This window comes from Cervus canadensis, chromosome 13 (assembly GCF_019320065.1).
Source record: "Cervus canadensis isolate Bull #8, Minnesota chromosome 13, ASM1932006v1, whole genome shotgun sequence".
NCBI classification, from domain to species: domain Eukaryota; kingdom Metazoa; phylum Chordata; class Mammalia; order Artiodactyla; family Cervidae; genus Cervus; species Cervus canadensis.
This window is the reverse complement of record NC_057398.1, coordinates 71,609,266-71,633,205: the sequence shown is the minus strand read 5'-3', so window position 1 is coordinate 71,633,205 and position 23,940 is coordinate 71,609,266. Positions and strand designations below refer to the sequence as shown.

The 23,940-nt window shown below is 36.8% G+C and overlaps 1 protein-coding gene across 3 annotated transcripts in view; it reads right to left on the bottom strand.

Annotated features, from left to right (window-relative positions):
- LOC122452105 (complement factor H-like) overlaps nucleotides 1-23,940 on the bottom strand; it is a 55,246-nt gene that overhangs the window by 7,989 nt on the left and 23,317 nt on the right. The window contains exons 6-11 of one of the 3 annotated variants that reach the window (XM_043485481.1): nucleotides 20,016-20,192; nucleotides 19,048-19,233; nucleotides 18,758-18,937; nucleotides 17,435-17,481; nucleotides 16,248-16,427; nucleotides 11,772-11,954 (exon numbers count right to left, since the gene is read on the bottom strand). In XM_043485481.1, coding sequence (XP_043341416.1) covers nucleotides 16,368-16,427; nucleotides 17,435-17,481; nucleotides 18,758-18,937; nucleotides 19,048-19,233; nucleotides 20,016-20,192 — 650 coding nt within the window. In that variant the 3' untranslated portion in view covers nucleotides 11,772-11,954; nucleotides 16,248-16,367. The remainder of the gene's footprint in view (nucleotides 1-11,771; nucleotides 11,955-16,247; nucleotides 16,428-17,434; nucleotides 17,482-18,757; nucleotides 18,938-19,047; nucleotides 19,234-20,015; nucleotides 20,193-23,940) is intronic. The other 2 variants (XM_043485480.1, XM_043485483.1) reach the window with 2 other exon arrangements.

Genomic DNA, 23,940 nt, shown 5'->3' with positions numbered 1-23,940 from the left:
ATGTCATCTGTGTATCTGAGGTTATTGGTATTTTTCCTGGCAATCTTGATTCCAGCTTGTGCTTCTTCCAGCCTGGTATTTTGTATGATGTTAAGTTAGCAGGGTGACAATATACAGCTTTGACATACTCCTTTCCCAATTTTGAACCAGATTGTTGTTCCATTCCGGTTCTAACTGTTGCTTCTTGACCTGCATACAGGTTTCTCAGGAGGCAGGTAAGGTGGTCAAGTATTCCCATCTCTGTAAGAATTTTCCACAGTGTTGTGATCCGAACAAAGACTTTAGTGTAGTCAGTGAAGCAGAAGTGGATGTTTTTGTGCATTTCTTTTGCTTTTTCTATGATCTAACTGATGTTGTCAATTTAATCTCTGGTTCCTCTGCCTTTCTAAATTTAGCTTGTACATCTCGAAGTTCTCAGTTCACACGTTGTTGAAGTTTAGTTTAAAGGATTTTGAGTATTACCTTGCTAGCATGTGAAATGAGCCCAGTTGTGTTGTGGTAGTATGAACATTCTTTGGCATTGCCCTTCTAGAGACTGGAATGAAAACTGACCTTTTCCAGTCCTATAGCCACTGCTGAGTTTTCCAAATGTGCTAGCATATTAAGTGCTGTACTTTCACAGCATCATCTTTTAGGATTTGAAATAGCTGAGCTGGAATCCCACCACCTCCACTAGCTTTGTTTGTAGTGATGTCCACTTGACTTCACACTCTAGGATTTCTGGCTCCAGGTGAGTGATCACACCATCGTGGTTATCTGGGTCATTAAGTCCTTTTCTGTACAGTTTTTCTGTATATTCTTGCCACCTCTTCTTAATATCTTCTGCTTCTGTTAAGGCCATACCATTTCTGTCCTTTACTCTGCCCATTATTACATGAAAAATTCCTTTGCTATCTCTAATTTTCTTGAAGACATCTCTAGTCTTCCCCATTTTATTGCTTTCCTCTATTTTTTTGTATTGCTCACTTAACAAGGCTTTCTTATCTTCCTTGCTATTCTTTGGAATTCTACATTCAGATGCGTATACTTTCCCTTTTATTCTTTGCTTTTTGCTTCTCTTCTTTTCTCACCTCTTTGTAACGTCTTCTCAGAAAGCCATTTTGCATTGTTGCATTTCTGCTTCTTGGGGTTGGTTTTACTCACTGCCTCTTGTACAGAGTTATGACCTTCTATCCACAGTTCTTCAAGTACTCTCTCAGATCTAATCCCTTGAATCTTTTTATCCCTTCCACTATATAATCATAAAGGACTGGAATGGCCTAGTAGTTTTCCCTGCTTTCTTCAATTCAAGTCTGAATTTCACAATAAGGACCTCATGATCTGAGCCACAGTCAGCTTCCAGTCTTGGTTTTGCCAACTGTATAGAGCTTCTCTATCTTTGACTGCAAAGAATATAATCATTCTGATTTCAGTACTGAACATCTCAGTGATGGTCTCAGTGACCATCTTGGTGATGTTCATGTGCAGAATTGTCTCTTGTGTTTTTGAAAATGGTGTTTGCTATGACCCATGTCTTCTCTCGTCAAAACTCTTTTATTGTTTCCCCTGCTTCATTTTGTACTCCAAGGCCAAACTTGCCTGTTAATCCAGGTATCTCTTGATTCCTACTTTTGCATTCCAGTCCTATATGAAAAGGAGATTTTGTTTGTTTGTTTGTTTTCGTGTTTATATCTAGAATGTAATATAGGTCTTCATAAGTCCAGTCAAGTTCATATACATTGACTTTAGTGGGTGGGGCATAGGCTTGGATTACTGTGATTTTAAGTGACTTGCCTTGGAAATGAATGGAGATATTTCCATTGTTTTTGAGACTGCACCCAAGTACTGCATTTCAGACCCTTTCATTGGCTGAGGGCTACTCCATTTCTCCTAAGGAATTCTTGCCCATAGTAGTGGATATAATGGTCATCTGAATTAAATTTGCCCATTCTTGTCCACTCCAGTTCCTAATTCATAAATCTCGATGTCATAGTCAGTACTGTACTCTTTTTATGTCTAGAGCATTGAAGTATATAGTCTGAAGTCAGGCAGTGTCATTCCTCCAGCTCCATTTTTATTTCTCAAGATAGATTTGGCTATTTGGGACCTTTGTTTCTCCATACAAATTTTAAGTTTGCTTTTTTTTCCCTAGTTCTGTGAAAAATTGCCATTGGTAATTACATATGGATTGCATTGAAACAGTAGATTGCTTTGGGTAGTATAGTCATTTTGACAATATTGATTTTTCTAATCAAAGATAGTGGTATATCTTTCCATGTGTTTGTGTCTTCAATTTCTTTCATTAGTGTCCTGCAGTTTTCAGATTACAGATCTTTTGTCTCCTTAGGTTTATTCCTAAGTATTATATTTTTCTCCAAAGAAGACATATAGATGGCCAAGACAGCCATGAAAAGATGTTCATATAACTAATTATTATAGAGATTCAAATCAAACTAGAACATGATATCCCTTAACATGAGTCAAAAGATATATCATCAAAAAATCCAGAAATATGCTGGAGAGTATATGGAGAGAAGGTAACCCTCTTACACTGTTAGCTGATACAGCCACTATGGACAACAGTATGTACATTCCTTTGAAAACTAAACATAGAGCTACCATATGACCCTACAATCATGCCCCAGGGCATGGATCCAGTGAAAAACTTGGTCTAAAAGGAAACACACACCCTAATGTTCATTGCAGCATTGTTTACAATAGTCATGATATGGAATAAACCTAAATGTCCATCAACAGAGAAATGGATCAAGAAGATGTGGTACATATACAATGGAATATTACTCATCCATTAAAAGAATGAAATAATGTCATTTGCAGAAATCTGGATGGACTTAGAGAGTGTTACACTGAGTGAAGTTAGTCAGACAGAGAAGGAGAAAAATCATAAGACATCCCTTATATGTGGAATCTTAAAAGAAATTTGGAAACAAACTTATTTATGGAACAGAAACAGACTCACAGACTTAGAGAAGAAATTTATGATTCCTGGGGGGAATGATGGGAGAAGAGATAGTTAGGGAATTTGGAGTGGACATGAACTCACCTACGGCCAGACATCCTGGATGTGAAGCCAAGTGAACCTTAGGAAGCATCATTATGAACAAAGCTAGAGGAGGTGATGGAATTCCAGTTGAGTTATTTCAAATCCTGAAAGATGATGCTGTGAAAGTGCTGCACTCAGTATGCCAGCAAATTTGGAAAACTCAGCAGTGGCCACAGGACTGGATAGGGTCAGTTTTCATTCCAATCCCAAAGAAAGGCAATCCCAAAGAATGCTCAAACTACCACACAATTGCACTCATCTCACACGCTAGTACAGTAATGCTCAAAATTCTCCAAGCCAGGCTTCAGCAATACGTGAACCATGAACTTCCAGATGTTCAAGCTGGTTTTAGAAAAGGCAGAGGAACCAGAGGTCAAATTGCCAACATCCGATGGATCATTGAAAAAGCAAGAAAGTTAAAAAAAAAAAATCTATTTCTGCTTTATTGACTATGCCAAAACCTTGACTGTGTGGATCACAATAAACTGTGGAAAATTCTGAAAACGATGGGAATACCAGACCACTTGACCTGCCTCCTGAGAAATCTGTATGCAGTTCAGGAAGCAACAGTTAGAACTGGATGTGGAACAACAGACTGGTTCCAAATAGGGAAAGGAGTACATCAAGGCTGTACATTGTCACCCTGCTTATTTAACTTCTATACAGAGTACATCATGAGAAATGCTGGGCTGGAGGAAGCACAATCTAGAATCAAGTTTGCCGGAAGAAGTATCAATAACCTCAAATATGCAGGTGACAACACCCTTATGGCAGAAAGTGAAGAAGAACTAAAGAGCCTCTTGATGAAAGTGAAAAAGGATAGTGAAAAGGTTGACTTCTAGCTCAACATTCAGAAAACTAACATCATGGCATCTGGTCCCATCACTTCATGGCAAGTAGATGGGGAAACAGTGGCTGACTTTATTTTTCTGGGCTCCAAAATCACTTCTGATGGTGATTGCAGTGATGAAATTAAAGGATGCTTACTTATTGGAAGGTAAGTTATGACCGACCTAGACAGCATATCAAAAAGCAGAGACATTACTTTGCCAACAAAGGTCCGTCTGGTCAAGGATGTGCTTTTTCCAGTGGTCATGTATGGACGTGAGAGTTGGACTTTAAAGAAAGCTGAGCACAGAAAAATTGATGCTCTTGAACTATGGTGTTGGAGATGACTCTTGAGAGTCCATTGGACTGCAAGGAGATCCAACCAGTCCATCCTAAAGATGATCAGTCCTGTGTGTTCATTGGAAAAACTGATGCTGAAGCTGAAACTCCAATACTTTGGCCACCTGATGTGAAGAGCTGACTCATTGGTAAAGACCCTGATGCTGGGAAAGATCAAGGGCAGGAGGAGAAGGGGACGACAGAGGATGAGATGGTTGGATGGCATCACCAGCTCCAAGGACATGGGTTTGGGTGGACTCTGGGAGTTAGTGATGGACAGGGAGGCCTGGCGTGTTGCGGTTCCTGGGGTCACAAAGAGTCAGACATGACTGAGTGACTGAACTGAACTGAGCTGAACTGAACACACTGCTATATTTAAAGTGCATGACCAATAAGGACCTACTGTATAGCACAGAGAACTCTGTGGAGTGTAATGTGGCAGACTTGATAGGAAGAGAGTTTGGGGGAGAAGGGTCACATTCATATATATGGCTGAGTACCTTCTCTGTTTACCCGAATTTAGCACAACAGTGTTAATCGCCTATACCCAAAACTAAATAAAGAGGTAAACAAGATACATCATGTTCAAATTCATGAAAATTACAGAAAAAAAAAATCTTATAAGCAGCTTGATGGATATGAAAAACTTATTTGGGGTAAATATTATGAAATACTTATTTGGAAAAAAGGATTCAATCATTGGTGGAAATTTCATCAATGAACATAGAGCCAGGAAGAGGTGAGAACATTTTCCCAATGCTGGATGAAAATGTCAACTGCAAATTCTATATCTTGTAAACTATCATTTTGAATTAAAGGGAGAAAGAAAAAAAAATTCCAGACAAAGCAAAACTGAAAGAATTTGTCTCTAGCAGAACTATACTTAAGAACTTTTCAAAATAAAGCATAATAAAAAAAGAACTCAGATTTTAGAATGGAAAAAAAATTTTAAATAAGGATAATTATAATAAGAGTATGATTTCTCTGTTTACTTTATTATAGTTGTGCAAAACTGTTATCTGATATGGTGCTCAATGTATATAGAGAGAATACTAGAGACATTTATGTTTAAAATGTGGGGAGAACCAATAAATCTAAATGGAAGTAAGCATTCCACATTTAATCTCAGATGGTAAAATGTCAGCAACAGTAGGGAGTGATAAACTACCTATGTGTATCTTAAAACCTAGAGAGACTAGTAAGAAAACCATGCAAAGACATATACTCAAAAACAATGCAGATCACAGTTAAATTATATTACAATGTTCAAAAATCCTCAAGGAAGACAAGATAAGAAAAAGGTTGAGAAATGAAGGAAACACACACAAAAGAATTAAGAAAATGTCAGACATTGTCCCTAATAATTAGTAAGTCACTCTAAATATAAATGGGCATAAATATATCAATGGAAAACCTGAAAATGGCAGGGTAGACACATAAACAAGACTCAGCTGTATGTTGTCTAAAAAAAAAAAGTCCCTTCAAACATGAAAACATGTTCAAGTGGAGAGTGGTGTGTAAAAATTACACACCAGGCAAAAGTTAACTTGAAAAACTAGAAGTGGCTAATGTACTTCTTAGTTTGGATTCCCATCCTGTCTGATTTCTAAACACTGAAATGTCCCAGTATCAAGTTTCAGATTCCTTATTTTTACATATGCACTAATTTGTGAATGAGTTCAGCTAGTTATTGTTCAGTCGCCAAGTCGTGTCTAACACTTTGCGACCCCACGGACTGCTCATGCCAGGTTTCCGGGTCCCTGACCTCTCCCGGAGTTGCCCAAGTTCATGTCCATTGAAATGGTGATGTCACCCAAACATCTCACCCTCTGTCACCTTCTTCTCCATCTGCCTTCTACATTTCTCAGTATCAGGGTCTTTTCCAATGAATCAGCTGTTCACATCAGGTGGTCAGAATATTGGAGCTTCAGCATCAGTCCTTAAAAAGGGTAGTCAGGGTTGATTTCCTTTATGATTAACTGATCTCCTTGCTTCCCAAGGGACTCTCAAGAGTCTTCTCCAGCACCACAGTTTGAAAGCATCAATTCCTCAGTTCTCTGCATTGTTTATTGCCCAGTTTTCACATCCAGATGACTACTGGAAAGACCATTGTGTTGACTACATGGGCTTTTGTTGGCAAAGTGTTGTTTCTGCTTTATAACACACCGTCTAGGTTTGTCATAGTTTTTCTGTCTTCTAATTTCATGCTTGCATTCACCATCTGCATTGACTTTAGAGGCCAAGAGGGGGAAATCTGTCACTGTTTCTACTTTTCCTCCTTCTATTTACCATGAAGTGATTGGACCTAATCCCATGATCCTGGTTTATTTTTTTAACATTGAGTTTTAAGCCAGCTTTTTCACTCTCCTCTTTCACTCTCATTGAGAGGCTCGTTAGTTCCTCTTCACTTTCTGCCGTTAGAGCAGTGTCACCCACATATCTGAGGCTGTTGATATTTCTCCTGGCAGTATCTTGCTGTGATTTATTTCAGAGAGTGTTTTGCCTATGTTTTCCTCTAGGAGTTTTATAGTTTCTGATCTTACATTTAGATCTTTAATCTATTTTGAGTTTATTTTTGGTTTTGGTGTTGGAAAGTGTTCTAGTTTCCTTCTTTTACAGATAGTTGACCAGTTTTCCCAGCACCACTTGTTAAAGAGATTGTCTTTTCTCCATTGTATATTTTTGCCTCCTTTGTCGAAGATAAGGTGTCTGTATGTGTGTAGATTTATCTCTGGGGTTTCTATTTTGTTCCATTGATCTATATTTTTGGCTTTGTGCCAGTACTACACTATTTGATGACTGTAGCTTTGTAGTGTAGTCTGAAGGCAGGCGTGGTGATTCCTCCAGTTCCTTTCTTCTTTCTCAAGATTGCTTTGGCTACTCGAGGTTTTTTTTTTTTTTAATTTCCATACAAATTGTGGACTTGTTCTACTTCTGTGAAAAATGCCATTGGGGCTTGATAAGGATGCACTGAATCTATAGATTGCTTTGCGTAGTATACTCATTTTCACTATATTGATTCTTCTGATCCATGAATATGGTATATTTCTCCATCTATTTGTGTCATCTTAGATTTCCTACATCAATGTGTTACAGCTTTCCATGTATGGGTCTTTTGTTTCTTTAGGTAGATTTATTCCTAAGTATTTTATTCTTTTCACCACAATGGTGAATGGGCTTATTTCCTTAATTTCTCTTTCTGTTTTCTCATTGTTAGTGTATAGGAATGCAAGGGATTTCTGTGTATTAATTTTATATTCTGCAAATTTACTATATTCATTGATGAACTCTAGCAATTTTTTGGTGGCATCTTTAGGGTTTTCTGTGTAGAGGGTCTTGTCATCTGTAAACAGTGAGAGTTTTACTTATTTTCCCATCTGAATATCTTTTATTTCCTTTTCTTCCCTGATCGTTGTGGATATAACTTCCAAAACTATGTTGAATAGTAGTGGTGAGAGTGGACACCCTTGTCTTGTACCTGACTTTATGGGAAATGATTTCAATTTTTCACCATTGAGGATAATGTTTTCTGTGGGTTTACCATATATAGCTTTTATTATGTTGAGGTATGTTCCTTCTACGCATGCTTTCTGGAAAGTTTTTATCATAAATTGATGTTGAGTTTTGTCAAAGAGTTTTCTGCATCTACTGAGATAATCATGTTTGTTTTTTTTTTTTTCCTTCAATTTGTTAATGTTGTGTATCACATTGATTGATTTGTGAATATTGAAGAATCCTTGCATCCCTGGGATAAAGCCCACTTGGTCATGATGTATGATCTTTTTAATATGTTGTTGGATTCTGTTTGCTAGAATTTTGTTAAGGATTTTTGCATCTATGTTCATCAGTGATATTGGCCTTTAGTTTTCTTTTTCTGTGGCATCTTTGTCTAGTTTTGATTTTAGGGTGATGTTTGCTTCACAGAATGAGCTTGGGAGTTTACCTTCCTCTGAACTTTTCTGGAAGGGTTTGAGTAAGATAGGTGTTGGAAAGAATATGAAAGTGAAGTCGTTCAACAGTGTCCTACTCTTTGCGACCCCATGGACAGTAGTCTACCAGGCTTCTCCATCTTGGAATTTTCTAGGCAAGAGTACTCGAGTGGTTTGCCATTTCCTTCTCCAGGGATCTTCCCTGGATGTTCCCAACTGAGGGACTGAACGTGGATCTCTCACATTGTAGGCAGATGTTTTACCCTCTGAGCCACCAAGGAAGGAGAGGTGTTAGCTCGTCTCTAAATATTTGGTAGAATTCACCTGTGAGGCCATCTGGTCCTGGGCTTTTGTTTGGAAGATTTTTGATTCCAGTTTCTATTTCCATGCTTGTGATGGGCCTGTTAAGATTTTCTCTTTCTTCCTGGTTCAATTTTAGAAGGTTATACTTTTCTAAGAATTCATCCATTTCTTCCAATTTGTCCGTTTTATTGACATGTAGTTGCTGATAGTAGTCTCTTATTATCCTTTGTATTTCTGTGTTGTCTGTTGTGATTTCTCCATTTTCATTTCTAATTTTATTGATTTGATTCTTCTTCCTTTTTTTCTCAATGGGTTTGGCTAATGGTATGTCTGTTTTATTTATCTTCTCAAAAACCAGCTTTTAGTTTTTCTGATTTTTGCCATACTCCTTTGTTTCTTTTTCATTTATTCCTGCCCTAATTTTTATGATTTCTTTCTTTCTACTAACCCTGGGGTTTGTCTTTTTCTACTTTCTTTAGGTGTAAAGTTAGGTTATATATTTGACTTTTCTCTTGTTTCTTGAGGTAAGCTTGTAAAGCTATGACCCTTCCCCTTAGCACTCTTTTTACTGAATCCCATAGGTTTTGGGTTGTCATGTTCTCATTTTCATTTGTTTCTATGATTTTTGATTTCCTTTTTGATTTCTTCCATTATTTTTGGTTATTCAGAATCATGTTATTCATCCTCCATACGGTTGCTTTTTTAATAGTTTTTCTTCTACAGTTGACAACTAATCTTACCACATTGTGATCAGAAAAGATGCTTGAAATGATTTCAATTTTTTTAAATTTACCAAGGCTAGATTTATGGCCCAGGATGTGATCTGCCCTGGAGACTGTTCCTTGTGCACTTGAGAAAAAGGTGAAATGCATTGTTTGGGGGTTAAATGTCCTATAGATACCAATTAGGTCTAACTGGCCCATTGAATCATTTAAAGTTTGTGTTTCCTTGATAATTTTCTTTTTGGTTGACATATCCATATGTGTGAGTGGGGTATTAAAATATCCCACTATTATTGTGTTACTGTTAATTTCTCCTTTCATACTTGTTAGCATTTGCCTTATGTATTGAGCAGCTCCTATGTTGGGTGCATATATATTTATAATTGTTATATCTTCTTCTTGGATTGATCCTTTGATCATTAGGTAGTGTCTTTCTTTGTCTCTTTTCATGGTGTTTATTTCAAAGTATATTTTATCTGATATGAGTATTGCTACTCCTGCTTTCTTTTGGTCTCCATGCAATCTCTTTCCCAGCCCTTCACTTTCAGTCTGTATGTGTCCCTTGTTTTGAGGTGGGTCTCTTTTAGACAGCATATATGGGGGTCTTGTTTTTGTATCCATTCAGCCAGTCTTTGTCTTTTGCTTGGGCATTCAACCCATTTACATTTAAGGTAATTATTGATAAGTATGATCTCGTCGCCATTTACTTTGGAACAACAACATTATTAACTTTTTTCCATTAAATGATAATGTGTCCTGGTGTGGATCTCTTTGGGTTCATCTCTTTTTGGGACTGTCTGATTTCGAGACCTGAATGTTTGCTTCCTTCCCCAGGTTAGAAAAGTTTAGCAGTTATTTCTTCAAATAAGTCCGTCTTTCTCTATTTTAGATCCCTATAACGAGAATGGTATTGATGTTGTCCCAGATGTCTGTTAACCTATTATCATTTTTAAAATTCCCCTTTCCTTTTCCTGTGCTATTTGGGAAGTTTCCACTACCCTGTCTTCCAGATCTCTGATCCATTCTTCTGAATCCTCTAATCTACTATTGATTTCCCCTAGTGTGCTTTTCATTTCAGGTGTTGTATCCTTCAGCACTGTTTAGTCCTTCTTTATATTTTCTTATTCTTAAAATCCTGTTATGGACAAAATAATTCATCCATTCTTCTCTAGAGTCCATTGAACATCTTTATGTTCATTGTTTATGTTCATTTATGTTCGACATCTTTATGTCATTACCTTGAATGCTTTATTGAGTAGACTGCTTATCTTAACTTTGTTTAGTGACTTTTCTGAGATTTTGTCTGGTTCCTTCATTTAGAATGCATTTCTCTGTCTTCTGATTTTACCTAACTCTGTGTTTATTTCTAAGAGTTAGGTGTATTCCTGATCTAAGAGAAGTGGTCTTATGTAGGAGAAGTCTATGGCCCAGCAGAATGCTCCCCTCTGTAGGATATAGACAGCAGATCTAAATGCTAAAGGGGTGCCCTTCTGTTGTTTTAATGCCAACCACTCTGGGTGCACTGGTAGGCAAGGATCCCACCTCCTCCCCAGGTGGCTGAAAGACTCTACCTCATGTAGTGGCTGCCAGCCCACTCATAGGCAGGATGAAGTGCTGATGGAGTTAGCTTCAGTCCTTAAGTGTACATGGGCTGGTGACATCACACCCAAGAGCACGGTGAGATGCAGGTGTAGCAGCTGTGGAGCCCAGCAGAGTTTGGGGCTGGTGCTGTCATGCTGATGAGTTGTTAAGCCTCTGGTGCTAGTAAGCTATATATGTGTGTGTTAGGGAGAACTCTAAAGTGGCACTTGTCTCTCATGATGGCTGGCACCAACATATATGATCCCAGTTGTTTCCTATCTCTCTAGGAGTTTCACAAAGATAAGCAAATTAGTCTAACCCAAGCCTCTTTCCCATTGATGCCTCTTCACTGGGGCACAGAGCATGTGAGATTTCTGTGTGGCTTTAAAGAACAGAAGCTCTGTTTCCTATGGCCCTCTGGCTTTCTTGTGCTCAAGTTACACTGGACTTCTAAGCCAGAATTTCTGGGACTTATCTTTCAGGACCATGACTCCCCAGCTGGGCAGCCCAACTGCCCTTCATTCTTGTCCTTTTGATCATTAGGAATACAATTTGCATAAACATACATTTTACCTGTTATTTGCACAGTAGCCCAAAGAGTTTGTCTGTGTTTCATATCAGAGATGAAAGAGTGTTCATCAATTCATAAAATAGAACTGTTATTTACTGTTTCAAGATAAATTGAAAGAGACAGAGAGGACTTCATCTTGCAGATCCATGCAAAGCTTGTGTGCACGCTCAGTCACTCAGTCCTATGTTCAACTCTTTGCGACCCCATGGACTCTAGCCCACCAGGTTCCTCTGTCCATGGAATTTCCCAGGCAAGAACACTGGAGCGGGTTGCCAACTGCCCCCCACCCACCTCACCAGGGGATCTTCCCCATCCAGGGATCGAACCCATATCTTCTGCATCTCTTGCATTGCAGGAGGTTCCTTTACCACTGAGCCACCACAGAAGGATACAAATTTTAAAGGAGTGTTGATCTTCTTTAAAGAATGTTTTAAACAAACTTATGCGCTACTTACAAATGCAACGTGGGGTTGACTGCCATCTCCCATCCTTGCACACAATCTCTTCTGCATCTTGAATCAAATAATTTTCCTTACATAGAATTGATATTTTTTCTCCATCCTGATATTTCACTGTAGTTGTCATATCTCGAGCATTGGGAATCTGAGGTGGAGGTGGGCATGGTTGTATTTGTGCTTCTGAAAATATTAAAATTAGATTTCTTGATAAAAAAGCATAAGTCCAAATATTAAAGGAAAAATTTTCAATAAACAGAAAGCTCTAATAATATATCACAAATGATCAAATAATATGATACTCTATAATTATACTCTTAAGCTTGTTTAGCACTTTAATATATCACATTTGGTTCACAGTCTCATGGTCTTTCTTGTAGTTTCTTCCTTTTATTCTTCCTGTGGTCAATCATGCATGATTTATGTAAACCAATTTTAATTTTTTCTAACCTTTAAGATGTTCTAAATGAATTGCTCATTCAGGTATAGGCAGTAAGGAAAAACTGATATCAGGGTCTTTTTTGTTTTTTAACAGATATCCATGATCACATATATTGTAATTGGATGGAAGCCCTCACAGAATTTTCTACCAGAGGGAGTTGATTAGCCAGAGGAGAAACTATATTTAGTTACTGATCTATTAATTTGATGCCAATTCTTGAACAAGGTAAGAGTTAGATATGTTCACTGGGATTTAGAGTCTATTGTTTTACAGTTCAGTACTCTCCTGGAGGTACAGTTCACTAGCTTGCCTGCACTGTTAAGAATATACACATTGATGAATGCACCTTCTTTTTTTTTTTATTTTTTATTTTTTATTAGTTGGAGGCTAATTACTTCACAACATTTCAGTGGGTTTTGTCATACATTGATATGAATCAGCCATAGATTTACACGTATTCCCCATCCCGATTTCCCCTCCCACCTCCCTCTCCACCCGATTCCTCTGGGTCTTCCCAGTGCACCAGGCCCGAGCACTTGTCTCATGCATCCCACCTGGGCTGGTGATCTGTTTCACCATAGATAGTATACATGCTGTTCTTTTGAAATATCCCACCCTCACATTCTCCCACAGAGTTCAATAGTCTGTTCTGTATTTCTGTGTCTCTTTTTCTGTTTTACATATAGGGTTATCGTTACCATCTTTCTAAATTCCATATATATGCGTTAGTATGCTGTAATGTTCTTTATCTTTCTGGCTTACTTCACTCTGTATAATGGGCTCCAGTTTCATCCATCTCATTAGGACTGGTTCAAATGCTGAATGCACCTTCTTTAATGGATTAGCAAGCCTGGCTTTTTGTACATGACCAGAGGGTATAAAAGATCCCTCTGTAAACTATGTCTGAGTCCATCAAATAGAGATACCTCAGATATCCAATTCATAATCTGAACACAAAACCTGTTCTATGACTCCTTGGTTTTGCTGTCTCCTGTCATGCTTCATTTTTATTTCCATAGAAGCATTATGCAAGTATAGGCTGGAAACTCATAAATCCTTTCAGGGACCCAACATTTTGTATTAAATTCAGGGAAATATTTGACTGAATAGACTTTATTCATCATTAGTAATATCATCAGATTTTCTATTCTGATTTAAGTCAATAGGGGTATTTTGTGTGCTGTGTTGTGTTTAGTCTCTCAGTCATGTCAGACTCTTTGCAACCCCGTGGACTATAATCTGCCAGGCTCCTCTGTCCATGGGGATTCTCCAGGCAGGAATACTGGAGTGGGTTGCCTTGCCCTCCTCCAGTGGGTCTTCCCAACACAGGAATTGAACCGAGGTCTCCTGCAAATCAGGTGGATTCTTTACCATCTGAGCCACCAGGGAAGACTTGGAGTATTTTACATTTCATCAGAAACATTTCTCTTATTTCTGTTTTAACTATTTTGACATTTTTGTCAATGTATTTTCAAGAATTTATTTTCTTTTGTGTCTGATGCTTAAATATTTTTGTCCTAATAATTTTAATTTGTACTTGTTAAAAGTCTTGTGAAAGTTGGTCAATATACTACATTTCCCTACAAACTGAATATTTTGCAAATCAGCTATTTACACTTTTAAGCATATTATAAAAATTGACATTTTAATTTTAGTTTTTCTTTCCTTCTATGTTCTTTGGATGTATGTTCTTTTCTAGATTTTACATTGTACTACCTATTAAGTTTTCTTTTTTTTGTAAAGCAAGTTTTAATCTATGCATATCTTTGTTTTTTTGTTGTATGTCATAGATTCCAAAGTATACTGTTTTCATTTTACTTAATTTAAGATATTTTCTGTCAGTAAATCATAGAAAAAAAAATTTTTTTTAATTTTTCAAGTTTTGTGATATGGGTGAAAAAGTTGCGTAGCTAGCTCTCTTTTAATTTTCAATTGCTTTTAATTTACAGAGAATAACTGGAGGACACTTATTACAGGAATTCTTTTATCACATGAAAATAATCAAGTGTTTTAAATTAACTAGCTATATTTCAATAAATAATGTAGACTTCCAGAGAAGGCATATAAATAAAACTATGAAGACCTATTTTATAACTTTTAAAAAGGTAATGCACAAGGACTAAGCCATTATAAATATTTATATGGAAATATAAATAAATATGGAGTCAATTCTCCATAATTCATTTATCATTACAAAGCCATCCCTTTTGACATACAACCCAATATTTTATCAAAATTTGTAAATTCCCCTGAAATTTCTATGTTCAAAACAAGAATAGCTAAAGTAATTTTGAGTGAGAGGAACATACTTGGAGACTATTGTCAGACTTTCAGCCTACTAAAAAGCTAGTTACAAAGGTAATTTGGCAGCAGTGAAGATTGTTAAATGACTGAATAGAAAGTTCTAAATAAATCAACATTTTCATAGTTAATTGATTTTTCACTTCAAAGTCTTTTCCACACATATTGCTAAAATAATTGACAATCCATCCATGAAAAGTTAACTCTTACTTTATGCAACTCTCAAATGTTAACTTAAGACAGATAACATACTTAAATATACTCACATAACACTATACAATTTCTAGAAGAAGCTGTAGAACATATGTACTTCACTACCTATAAATGTTACTTGTTTCCTTATAGATGCAGTTGTGTAGCAAGCTCTTTTATTTTTATATTTGCTATTAATTTAGAATAGTTGACAAACATGAATTCCTTGAAATTTGTTGGGAAATCCTTCATCATATGAAATACTAAATTGTTTCAATTTAACTATATTTAATAAGCTGATATAGATTTCTAGACAAGGTGCATGACAAAAATTAAGAAATATTTTATAATTATAAAAAATTTGATTCACAAGGACTAAGCAATCATAAATATATAATGTATAATATACGACGCTGTGCTTAGCCACTCGGTCATTTCCCACTCTTTGTGATCCCATGGTCTGCAACTTGCCAGGCTCCTCTGTCCTTGGGGCTTCTCCAGGCAAGAATACTGGAGTGGGTTGCCTCCATGGGATCTTCCCAACACAGGGACTGAACCCAGGTCCCCTCCACTGCAGGCAGATTGTAGGCTGATCTACCAGGGAAGCTCAAGAATCCTGGAGTGGGCAGCTAACTCTTCTCTAGAGGATATTCCTGATCAAAGAATTGAACTGGGGTCTCCTGCATTACAGGCAGGGTCTTTACCAGCTGAACTACCAGGGAAGCCCACAATATACAATGGACATTACATATTGGCATGGCAGTTATTTAGAAGCTTGTTGTTTAATTCCCAAATAGTGATGCTTTTCTAAATAACTTATTCTCCATTAATACAGCTTTATTGTTGTATGATTATTATTTGGGATCTGTATATAAGGAAGAATTATGAGGGTGAATATTAGACAGTAGATCTGTACAATCAATTTTGTATTGATTTGTACAATCAATTTTGTATTGATTTGAAGCTTCTTTCTAGATATTCTAGGTTTGTAGAAATTGGTAAAAATATTGAGGATAGGGAGTCAAGATGTCACAGAGTTGGAGAAGAGAAACACAGATATGAAAAGTGGAAAATTGAAATGAACCGATTCAAAGGGAATTTATCGTTTCAACATGACTCAAGACTTTTCAAGATAGTTAAACAAATAGAGAAATAGATGACTAGACAGATACATAAATATAGATACATAGATTGATACATAGATACATGGATAAATACATAATAGTTCAGCATAGGCATAAGCACATTTATGTATAATACATAAAATCAGAAGTACTGGCTTTCCTGTGGAAATGAACACACCTACTGGCCAGTAGTTATTTTAAAGTCACAAAGTCTCTGAGTCGTTTGTCACATAGCTGACTAAGGCACATTGTACAAATAATATTTAGACACAGTATTTTGATTAGCTTCTAAATAACCTAGCAGATGGAAAATATCTGTAATGATAAATAGCTAAATTTCCTTGAAGGACACAAAGATACTACTTTTACAAGTTAGAAGTAGAATACATTTTTAAAATATTACGGACAAGAGATTACCTTCTTTGCAGGTTACTCTAGGATCCCATTTTCCATTTATACAGATTGAGTGTTTGAGTTCTGATTTTCCTCAGCATTGGTAACTTTTGTAGGTGTTATGATCATATTCAATTTTATGTGCTAGTTCTCCATCAGGTAGAAATAATTTTGACCCTTTACACTTCTTAAGTTCATCTGTTGCTATAAAATGAAAACATTCCCTTGAAAAGACTAATTCTAAAGAACCAAATAGCTAATAACAAAAAATAGCTATGGAGTCAATTCAAAGATGTTAGAATTTATGCCTACAAATCCCACCAGCCAAGTTATTGCTGATCAAATTGCATGAGATGAAAAAATTATACATGAACCTGAGTCCTGCATCCAGTGTTTAAAATTTCAGAGAAAATACCCATCCTAAAGATTTCTGCATTTGTGACTGGAATACTTTTTGATGATCTACATAGCAAATAGTCATCACATGAATAAATTTGATCCCAAACATGAAATCTTACACAAATGTTCATATAATCTGCTTTTGACCTTAAGCTTCTCTAAAAACAACTATCTGTGGACATAGCATACCAAGTTGCTATTTTATATAAATATTTTCAAGAAATGTAATGAAACATACTAAGAAAATTATATCCAAGGTGTTTTGTATATAATCTTAACTTTTAAACAAATCTTTTACCTGATCACCAAAAATGAACAAATATCTGGAATAGGAAAATGGGTAATTAAAGTTACAACCCATCTTGTTTATACACTTAGAGTCTTTGAGACACTATGTTATGTACCAGATCATTCAAAAATCCAATATAAAACCATGATAACAATTTTTTTCTAGCTCCAGGATAAGTTAAATATGGACTAAGAAAGCTTTTTATTTCAAAAATTCAATGCAGGCAGAGGTTCTTTTTGAATTTGACAAAATATCAGGATAGGTCTTTGGCAGTACATGTTAATGATTTGTTCATGATAAAGGTTAAGTGAAATGAATAAAATAAGGAAAACTCAAGTAGTTAGTCAAAGAAAAGTGATGATTTCAAAATGAAATTCTGAAAAGATAAAATGAAGTAAGGAGATGAATTGAAAACACACTATGGGCTTGAGAATTAGCCCTGTTTCTAAGATTTGCTCAGAGTGTTGAGGGACACAAAGCCAGTAGTGTATTTCAAGGAATGGTGAATGAGGAAGATGCATACTCGAAATGAGAAGTGGCTGCTGGCAGCATCCTTTGATGGGCTGGTTTCTGGGAGGGAAGCAGACTTATATTTTTAGGAGAAAATAAACATAGTAGGAGAATGACAAGTTAGACTAGACAGAGTTACAAAATAAACCTTGAGAGAGGAAAACTGGAATAAGGTCTAGTATAGCAAAAGGCGACTACAATAAACTGAATACAGGTAGAGGATTAACATTTGCAATGAAAACTCTGAGGCCAGAAGAACAATAATTGAAGCAAACATTTTGACATAAGGTAGAATGAAAGTTAAACGAGGTGAGTTCATTTGAGGAGATAGAAGAGGACAAAGATTGGGTTTGGTTTTGAAGAACTGGCAATACCTAGGACAGGAATCTGTTCATAAAAATGTAGGGATTAATATGCAAAAAAATGTAGTGTTTAACTAAATAAACTCCTACTGAATCTCTCCCATCTGTCAACTGGTCTTTTGAGTGTGGGTCTTTCAACACACTGTCGGCAAAGAAAACAGCTATCTGCCCTGCCCTCACTCAGGGCCTGAGCCTAAGCCCTACCTTCTTCTTGGAATAACTAATGACTAGAAATATAATGAGTTAATAGGCCTGGACATCCAGGGCTCTCTTTGAATGCGGAGCCCAGGAAAATTCCAAGAAAGAGTCTATCCCAAGAGAAAAAAAATGAAAGAAGGCAGCTAAGATTGATTCTCCTCATCAGTCATCAAAGACTCGGTCATCCGAAGGTCAGGATGAGTCTCTTACAGGGAAATATGTCAGGGCAGGTTCCTGGCCCCACCCAAAGTGTCTCCCATGACAGAGTTACCTACTAACAGGGCGGGCTTGAACCCACCCTCCACAGCACAGAAGCTTCTCTTTGCAGAATTTGAAACAGACTGAGAAATTATCATTTTTAGAATCTTGAGAGAGGCAAGATTCCTACAGAAATGTATCAAATGGGTATTTCCTCAACTCTAATTCCTGGTTTCAAATGTTCTAAAAGAAAGAGTATCATACAAAAGCAAAAATGGCATTTCTGCAATGATAGTTGTATTTTCCTGGTAACTAGTACTCACATTTTAATTACATGAGTATCGATCAGTAAGATGAGGCTTCATACTTGTCAAGATCAACAATGTTAATATCAGGACAGAAAGATGGATAAAATTCTATTGCTAGTTTATATATTTCCTCTTTAGACACATATTGAAGTATAAAAGTCAAATGCGTGGGATCATTATAATTTAAGATCTGACATTTTCAAGGATGACTCTAAATTTCAACAGAATTGTTGCAAATACTAAAGGTCAATGTGAGATGTGTATTCTGACCAATGCACTGAGGAGGCTGGGTCCACTCTCCACTAATACACGTGATAAATCTGGGTCCAATCATTGTAAATGCTGCTCTGCAACTGAACTCTACCGAGTCACCATGCTGATAGGGAGGGACAGAAGGCTTGACATCGCCATGATCAACGTCAGGTATATCTTCACAGATATGCTCCTCCTCTGAAAATCCACAAAAATATGTTCGTCTTTAAAATATTACTTAAATGTGTATATAGATACAAATAAAAGTATTGATTTACTTTTAAATATTGCTATTTTCAATACATTACCAATACACACGGGTAAAGCTGTCCATTCTCCATCAACACACTGAATTTTATGAGAACCCTTCATCAGAAATCTGGGGTTGCAAGCATATTCCACGACCTCATTGTGTGCATACTCTTCTTTGTGTATTTCTTTCCCTTTCCCATTGAGAAGTTGAGGAGGTGGAGCACACGATTTTACGTTCCCTTCTGTAGAAATATTGCATAAATTATGATTACATTGTCTGTCTTAAACTGAAAAATCCAGCTAATGCAGAAATTTATTTTGCTAAATGATCTTTTGTTTATTATATAATATAGTTTAGCATTCTTAAACAATGAAATAAGAGTAGTGTTTACACCAGACTCATGTTTACCAATTCTATTACTCATCTTGAACTAGCATATTGAAGTCTGTGTTTGCTCAGAAAGCATGTTCATTCTCCAGACATGCTAATAGGTATGCAAGTCAATTACTCAGTCTGGGTGTATGAATTACAGCAATACTTTTATTCCACAGAAACACTGCAGGTAAAATTTTTGAAAAAATATCGTTTGAGAGAAGCATTTGAACAGTTTAACTTTGATTCATATGATTTGATACATGTGACTGAACTGACTATAAGCTACTTGAACACTGTATATATTTACCTGAGGACACTAGAGGTAAAGCCCACATTATATAAACTCTCCAGTATTAATGGTGGAATTGCAGGAAAAAGAAAAACTGACAAGAAATCCTGCCAGTGTCAAGTTCCTCATGCATTTCTGTGGATTCTCCACCACATATTTCAAGAAGCACCTGGAGGTTAATTTCTTAAAGAAGGAAAACTGAGGTATCTACTACCCAGCATATGTCCTTGGTGGGTATATCTCTGGCTTAATGCATTATAGATGCACTGGAAGTGGACAGAAAATTAAGAGAGGGAAATAAAAAGGTTGATATCTGAAATCTGAACTCTTGCTCCAACAACTGTCAGATAAATATTTACCTTTACACTTTGGAAGTTTAGGGGACCATCCAAAGTGGTAACACTGAACTGAATCTGCTCCAACCATAATACGGCCTTGACTGCAGGAGAATTTCAGCACATCTCCAACTTTAAATGTTTCTTTCCTGGGATAAGCATCTAAGTATGTATCCATTTCAGGAATACTGCATTCTTTTTCTATTGAAAAAGATAAATAATTGAGTGAGATTAACTATTCCAAAATAAATATTATTTGTGTCACATAAAACGAGGTGCTGGGACTGCATCCACAGAGGGACAGCACACTAATGCTCTTCCTTGAAAAACATTACATGTTAGGTTTTATACACCCTCTGCAATCATCGGGACTTTTGGAAAACAAGGAATTGAGCAGCAACATATGTGTCCTGGTAATTTATTCGCAAAGTCAACTTGTTAATACTGGATCTGATTTTATCACTGACATTTACAAAATATAATGCTACATTTTTGGTCTCAAAATGTATAAATATTCTCTCAGAATTAAAAAAAGATACAATTTTAAAATTGAATACAAATGAAAAAATGGTATTTTAAAAAATATAATTGGGAAACTGGAACACACAAGAGAGACATTTCTCTTGCATTTGAGTTACAGTTACAATAAAAACCACTTAATTTCACCTACAAGTGTAGAAATCAAACTGAAACATGAAACAAAATGAGTAAATATGTTCAAGGTCACATAGGCCTATTCTAGGTGTCTTGATTAGGTATATGACAGCACAAACATCTAACCTTATTGTACTTATAAATGATCTTAACTATTAATATGTTTATTCTGATTCATTTTAAAAATGTGTAAATTTATCATTGAAAGGGTGTAAAATCTATGAAATTTGCGACATTGCTGTGCGTGGATTAGTCGCTCAGTTGTATCTGACCCTTTGTGACCCCATGGAGTGTAGCTGGTCAGGCTCCTCTGTCCATGGAATTCTCCAGGCAAGAATACTTGAGTGGGTAGTCATTCCCTTCTCTAGAGGATCTTCCTAACCCAGAGATCAGACCCCAGTCTCCTGCATTGCAGGCAGATTCTTTACCATTTGAGATACCAGGGATTGTTACATATCAAAAATTGCATTATTCTTATTTGGAAACTTCCTATTGCTAAAAAAATTTATAAACTTCATAATTGGAATTTAAGAATTAAAATCTCACCAAAAAGAGGCATCGTACTATCTAAAATTCTTCAAACATTATCACAAAATTATATATAAGCTAACTAGTTTTATAAGTAATGCCTCCTCCCCCCCAGATCAATAACTTTGTTTCTGCTTTTGTTTTAATGTTGAGTTGTGCAGCTTAGATGAGAGGTTACTCTTGATGAGAACCATTGGGATTCCTTTCCTAAAATTCTATTCCAAACTTGCACATAGCAATACTTTTAATGGTATGTGACTTTGTTTACATATTTTGTGCTTGTCTTATGTAAAATTCCTATTTTATCATACTGTGTAAAATGCTGCTTTAACAACAAAAAGAGCTTGGCATTAGACTGTTTTCCAACTGCTGTCGTCACATTGATTGACTGTAGGGAAGCCATGATCATCTTAAAAGCCTTTCCCTTAACTTAGAATTGTTAGTAACTCAGTCATGTCTATCTCTGTGATCCCCTGGACTGCAGCTCGCCAAAATCCCATGGAATTCTTCAGGCAAGAATATCGCAGTGGTTAGCCATTCCCTGCTCTAGGGGATCTTCCCGACCAAGGGATCCAGTCCAGGTCGCCCGCGATGCAGGTGGATATTTACTGTCAGGTGGCTCAGAAATTTTGAAAATAATGGTGTAGTCTCTCAGGCACGTCTGACTCTTTTTGACTCCATGGACTATATAGCCCGCCACACTCCTCTGTCTGTGGATTCTTCAGGCAAGAATGCTGCAGTGGGTTGCCATTCCCTTCTACAAGAGATCTTCCTGACCCAGAAATGGAATGCAAGTCTCCTGTATTGCAGGCAGATTCTTTAAAATCTGATCTTTTTTAAAATAAGCCAATTTCTTTGCTGCCTCGGCTGCTGCAAAGGCATGTGTCTCTGCTGATGAATGGTTTCCAGGCTTTCTTTGCATAGATGTCTTCCTACATAAACTTGACCTTCAGGCCCTCCTATTTTCTAAGCTCTTAGAATCTTTTGTTCTTAGAATACACTTTTTTGAACAACATAATAGAAATATCATTACTTTTTGGTTAATTATTTGCCTCAATTCACCTTTTTTTTTTTTCATACTGGCATGAAAGCTTTTGAAAGGCATACCACCATCCTGCACTGTATTTTCACAATTTTCTCCGAGCCAAATTCTGGCACATATTAGGTGCTTGCTGACAGCCTGAAAAGTGAAATTACCTGGGCTCTGGACACTGTTGAACAAGCCAGCCCGTTTCTATAACAAGCTCCCCCTGTGAGTCTGTCTGAAATCTCTGTGTTCAATCATTCTACACTGCCCAGTGTTCCTTCTCCTCCTTCCCCCATGCACCATTCGGTCTCACATGACTTTGCCTCCTTCCGAAATGAGAACAGGAACCATCAGCACCTGCTTCTTTCCAGCATTGGATTTACACACCCATTTTCCCTCCTTCTCCTGACAGGAAGTTGCAAAGAATCCAGTTGTCACCAAGTCCAGGACTTTCTCAAAAGTGCTGATTCCTCTCCCACCTCCTTCACAGGGAGCCTGTGGTCAGTCTCTGCCTGCTTCCCTCTCTGGCTCATCCTCTTCAAGGTTCATTACACTCTCATCTTTCCCATTAAAACAGAACATAATTCACTGAGCAATATATCCTGAACCTTTTGTTCTCTGCCACAAGGAAGCCTTTTGAAAGAGTTATGTCCTCATGCTGTATTGCATTTCTTACTAATAATTTATTCAGCAGGCTGTAAGTAGGTTTTTCCCTGTCTACTCCATCTGAAACTGTCTCTGTTAACAATTATTGTTGGCCTCCATGTAGCCAAATCCAGCACATTTTAAGTCTTTTAACCTGACATATTAACTGAATTAGAAATATTCATTAGTATAACTATTCTAATGTAAGTAGATTACAAGTTCCTTGAATGAACTGTATTGGTAGGCATTATGACAAGAAGATTACATGAATAATTTATTTTAATAACTGAAAGATCTTTTGAAATATTAGAACATTTCTAACTATTAAATCATTGTACAGACTCAGAGGAGTGAACAAACTTCAAATAGGTCATTGGTCTTAGATATATACTTAGATAATGGTGGAATTGGATATAGAAACATTTCAGGCTGATTCCACAGGAATTACTGTTAGTCAATTTGTTATTCCTCATTATTATATCCTTTTCTTCTGTCCCCATCTATGAAACATTCATTCTGACATTTTTTCCCCTAAGTTTTCTGGGTCCTCCTTTCTTTCTGTCCACTTTGCCATCTATTCTTCTTCTCTCAGACACCTCAGTGTTGGAAGCTCCAGGACTCAGTCTTGAGCTCTCTTCTATTTTCATTCTACATTCTTTTCCAATCTGATGCCATCGTTTACAGAGTGATAATCTCACATGTATATCTCCTGGCTAAACCCATGCGTGCAACACTGTAGTTGACGTAGCCAATGTTTATGGTCCCCGTCGGCCCGAACACAATGTGTTGAGGTCAAAGTTGTGATGCTCTTGCGAGAGTGTTCTTTCTCCTGCCAGTACCACCGACAAAGTCATTTCCATTTGCCTGCTTGCTTATGAGAAATAAAATTTTCTCTCATTGAGTAGAATCCGCCCACCTTGATAGTTTCCAATATTGCTTCGTTGCCAAAGCTTTGCACAGAACTCGTCCCTTGACTTGGGACAGTCAACATCCACTCAGCTTACCAGACACTGAAGTCCTGTTTCCAACCCTGGGAAAAACACATCTGATTGGCAAACCTAAAAGAGATCCATGTCATTGTCCTCTGCTGCTGTT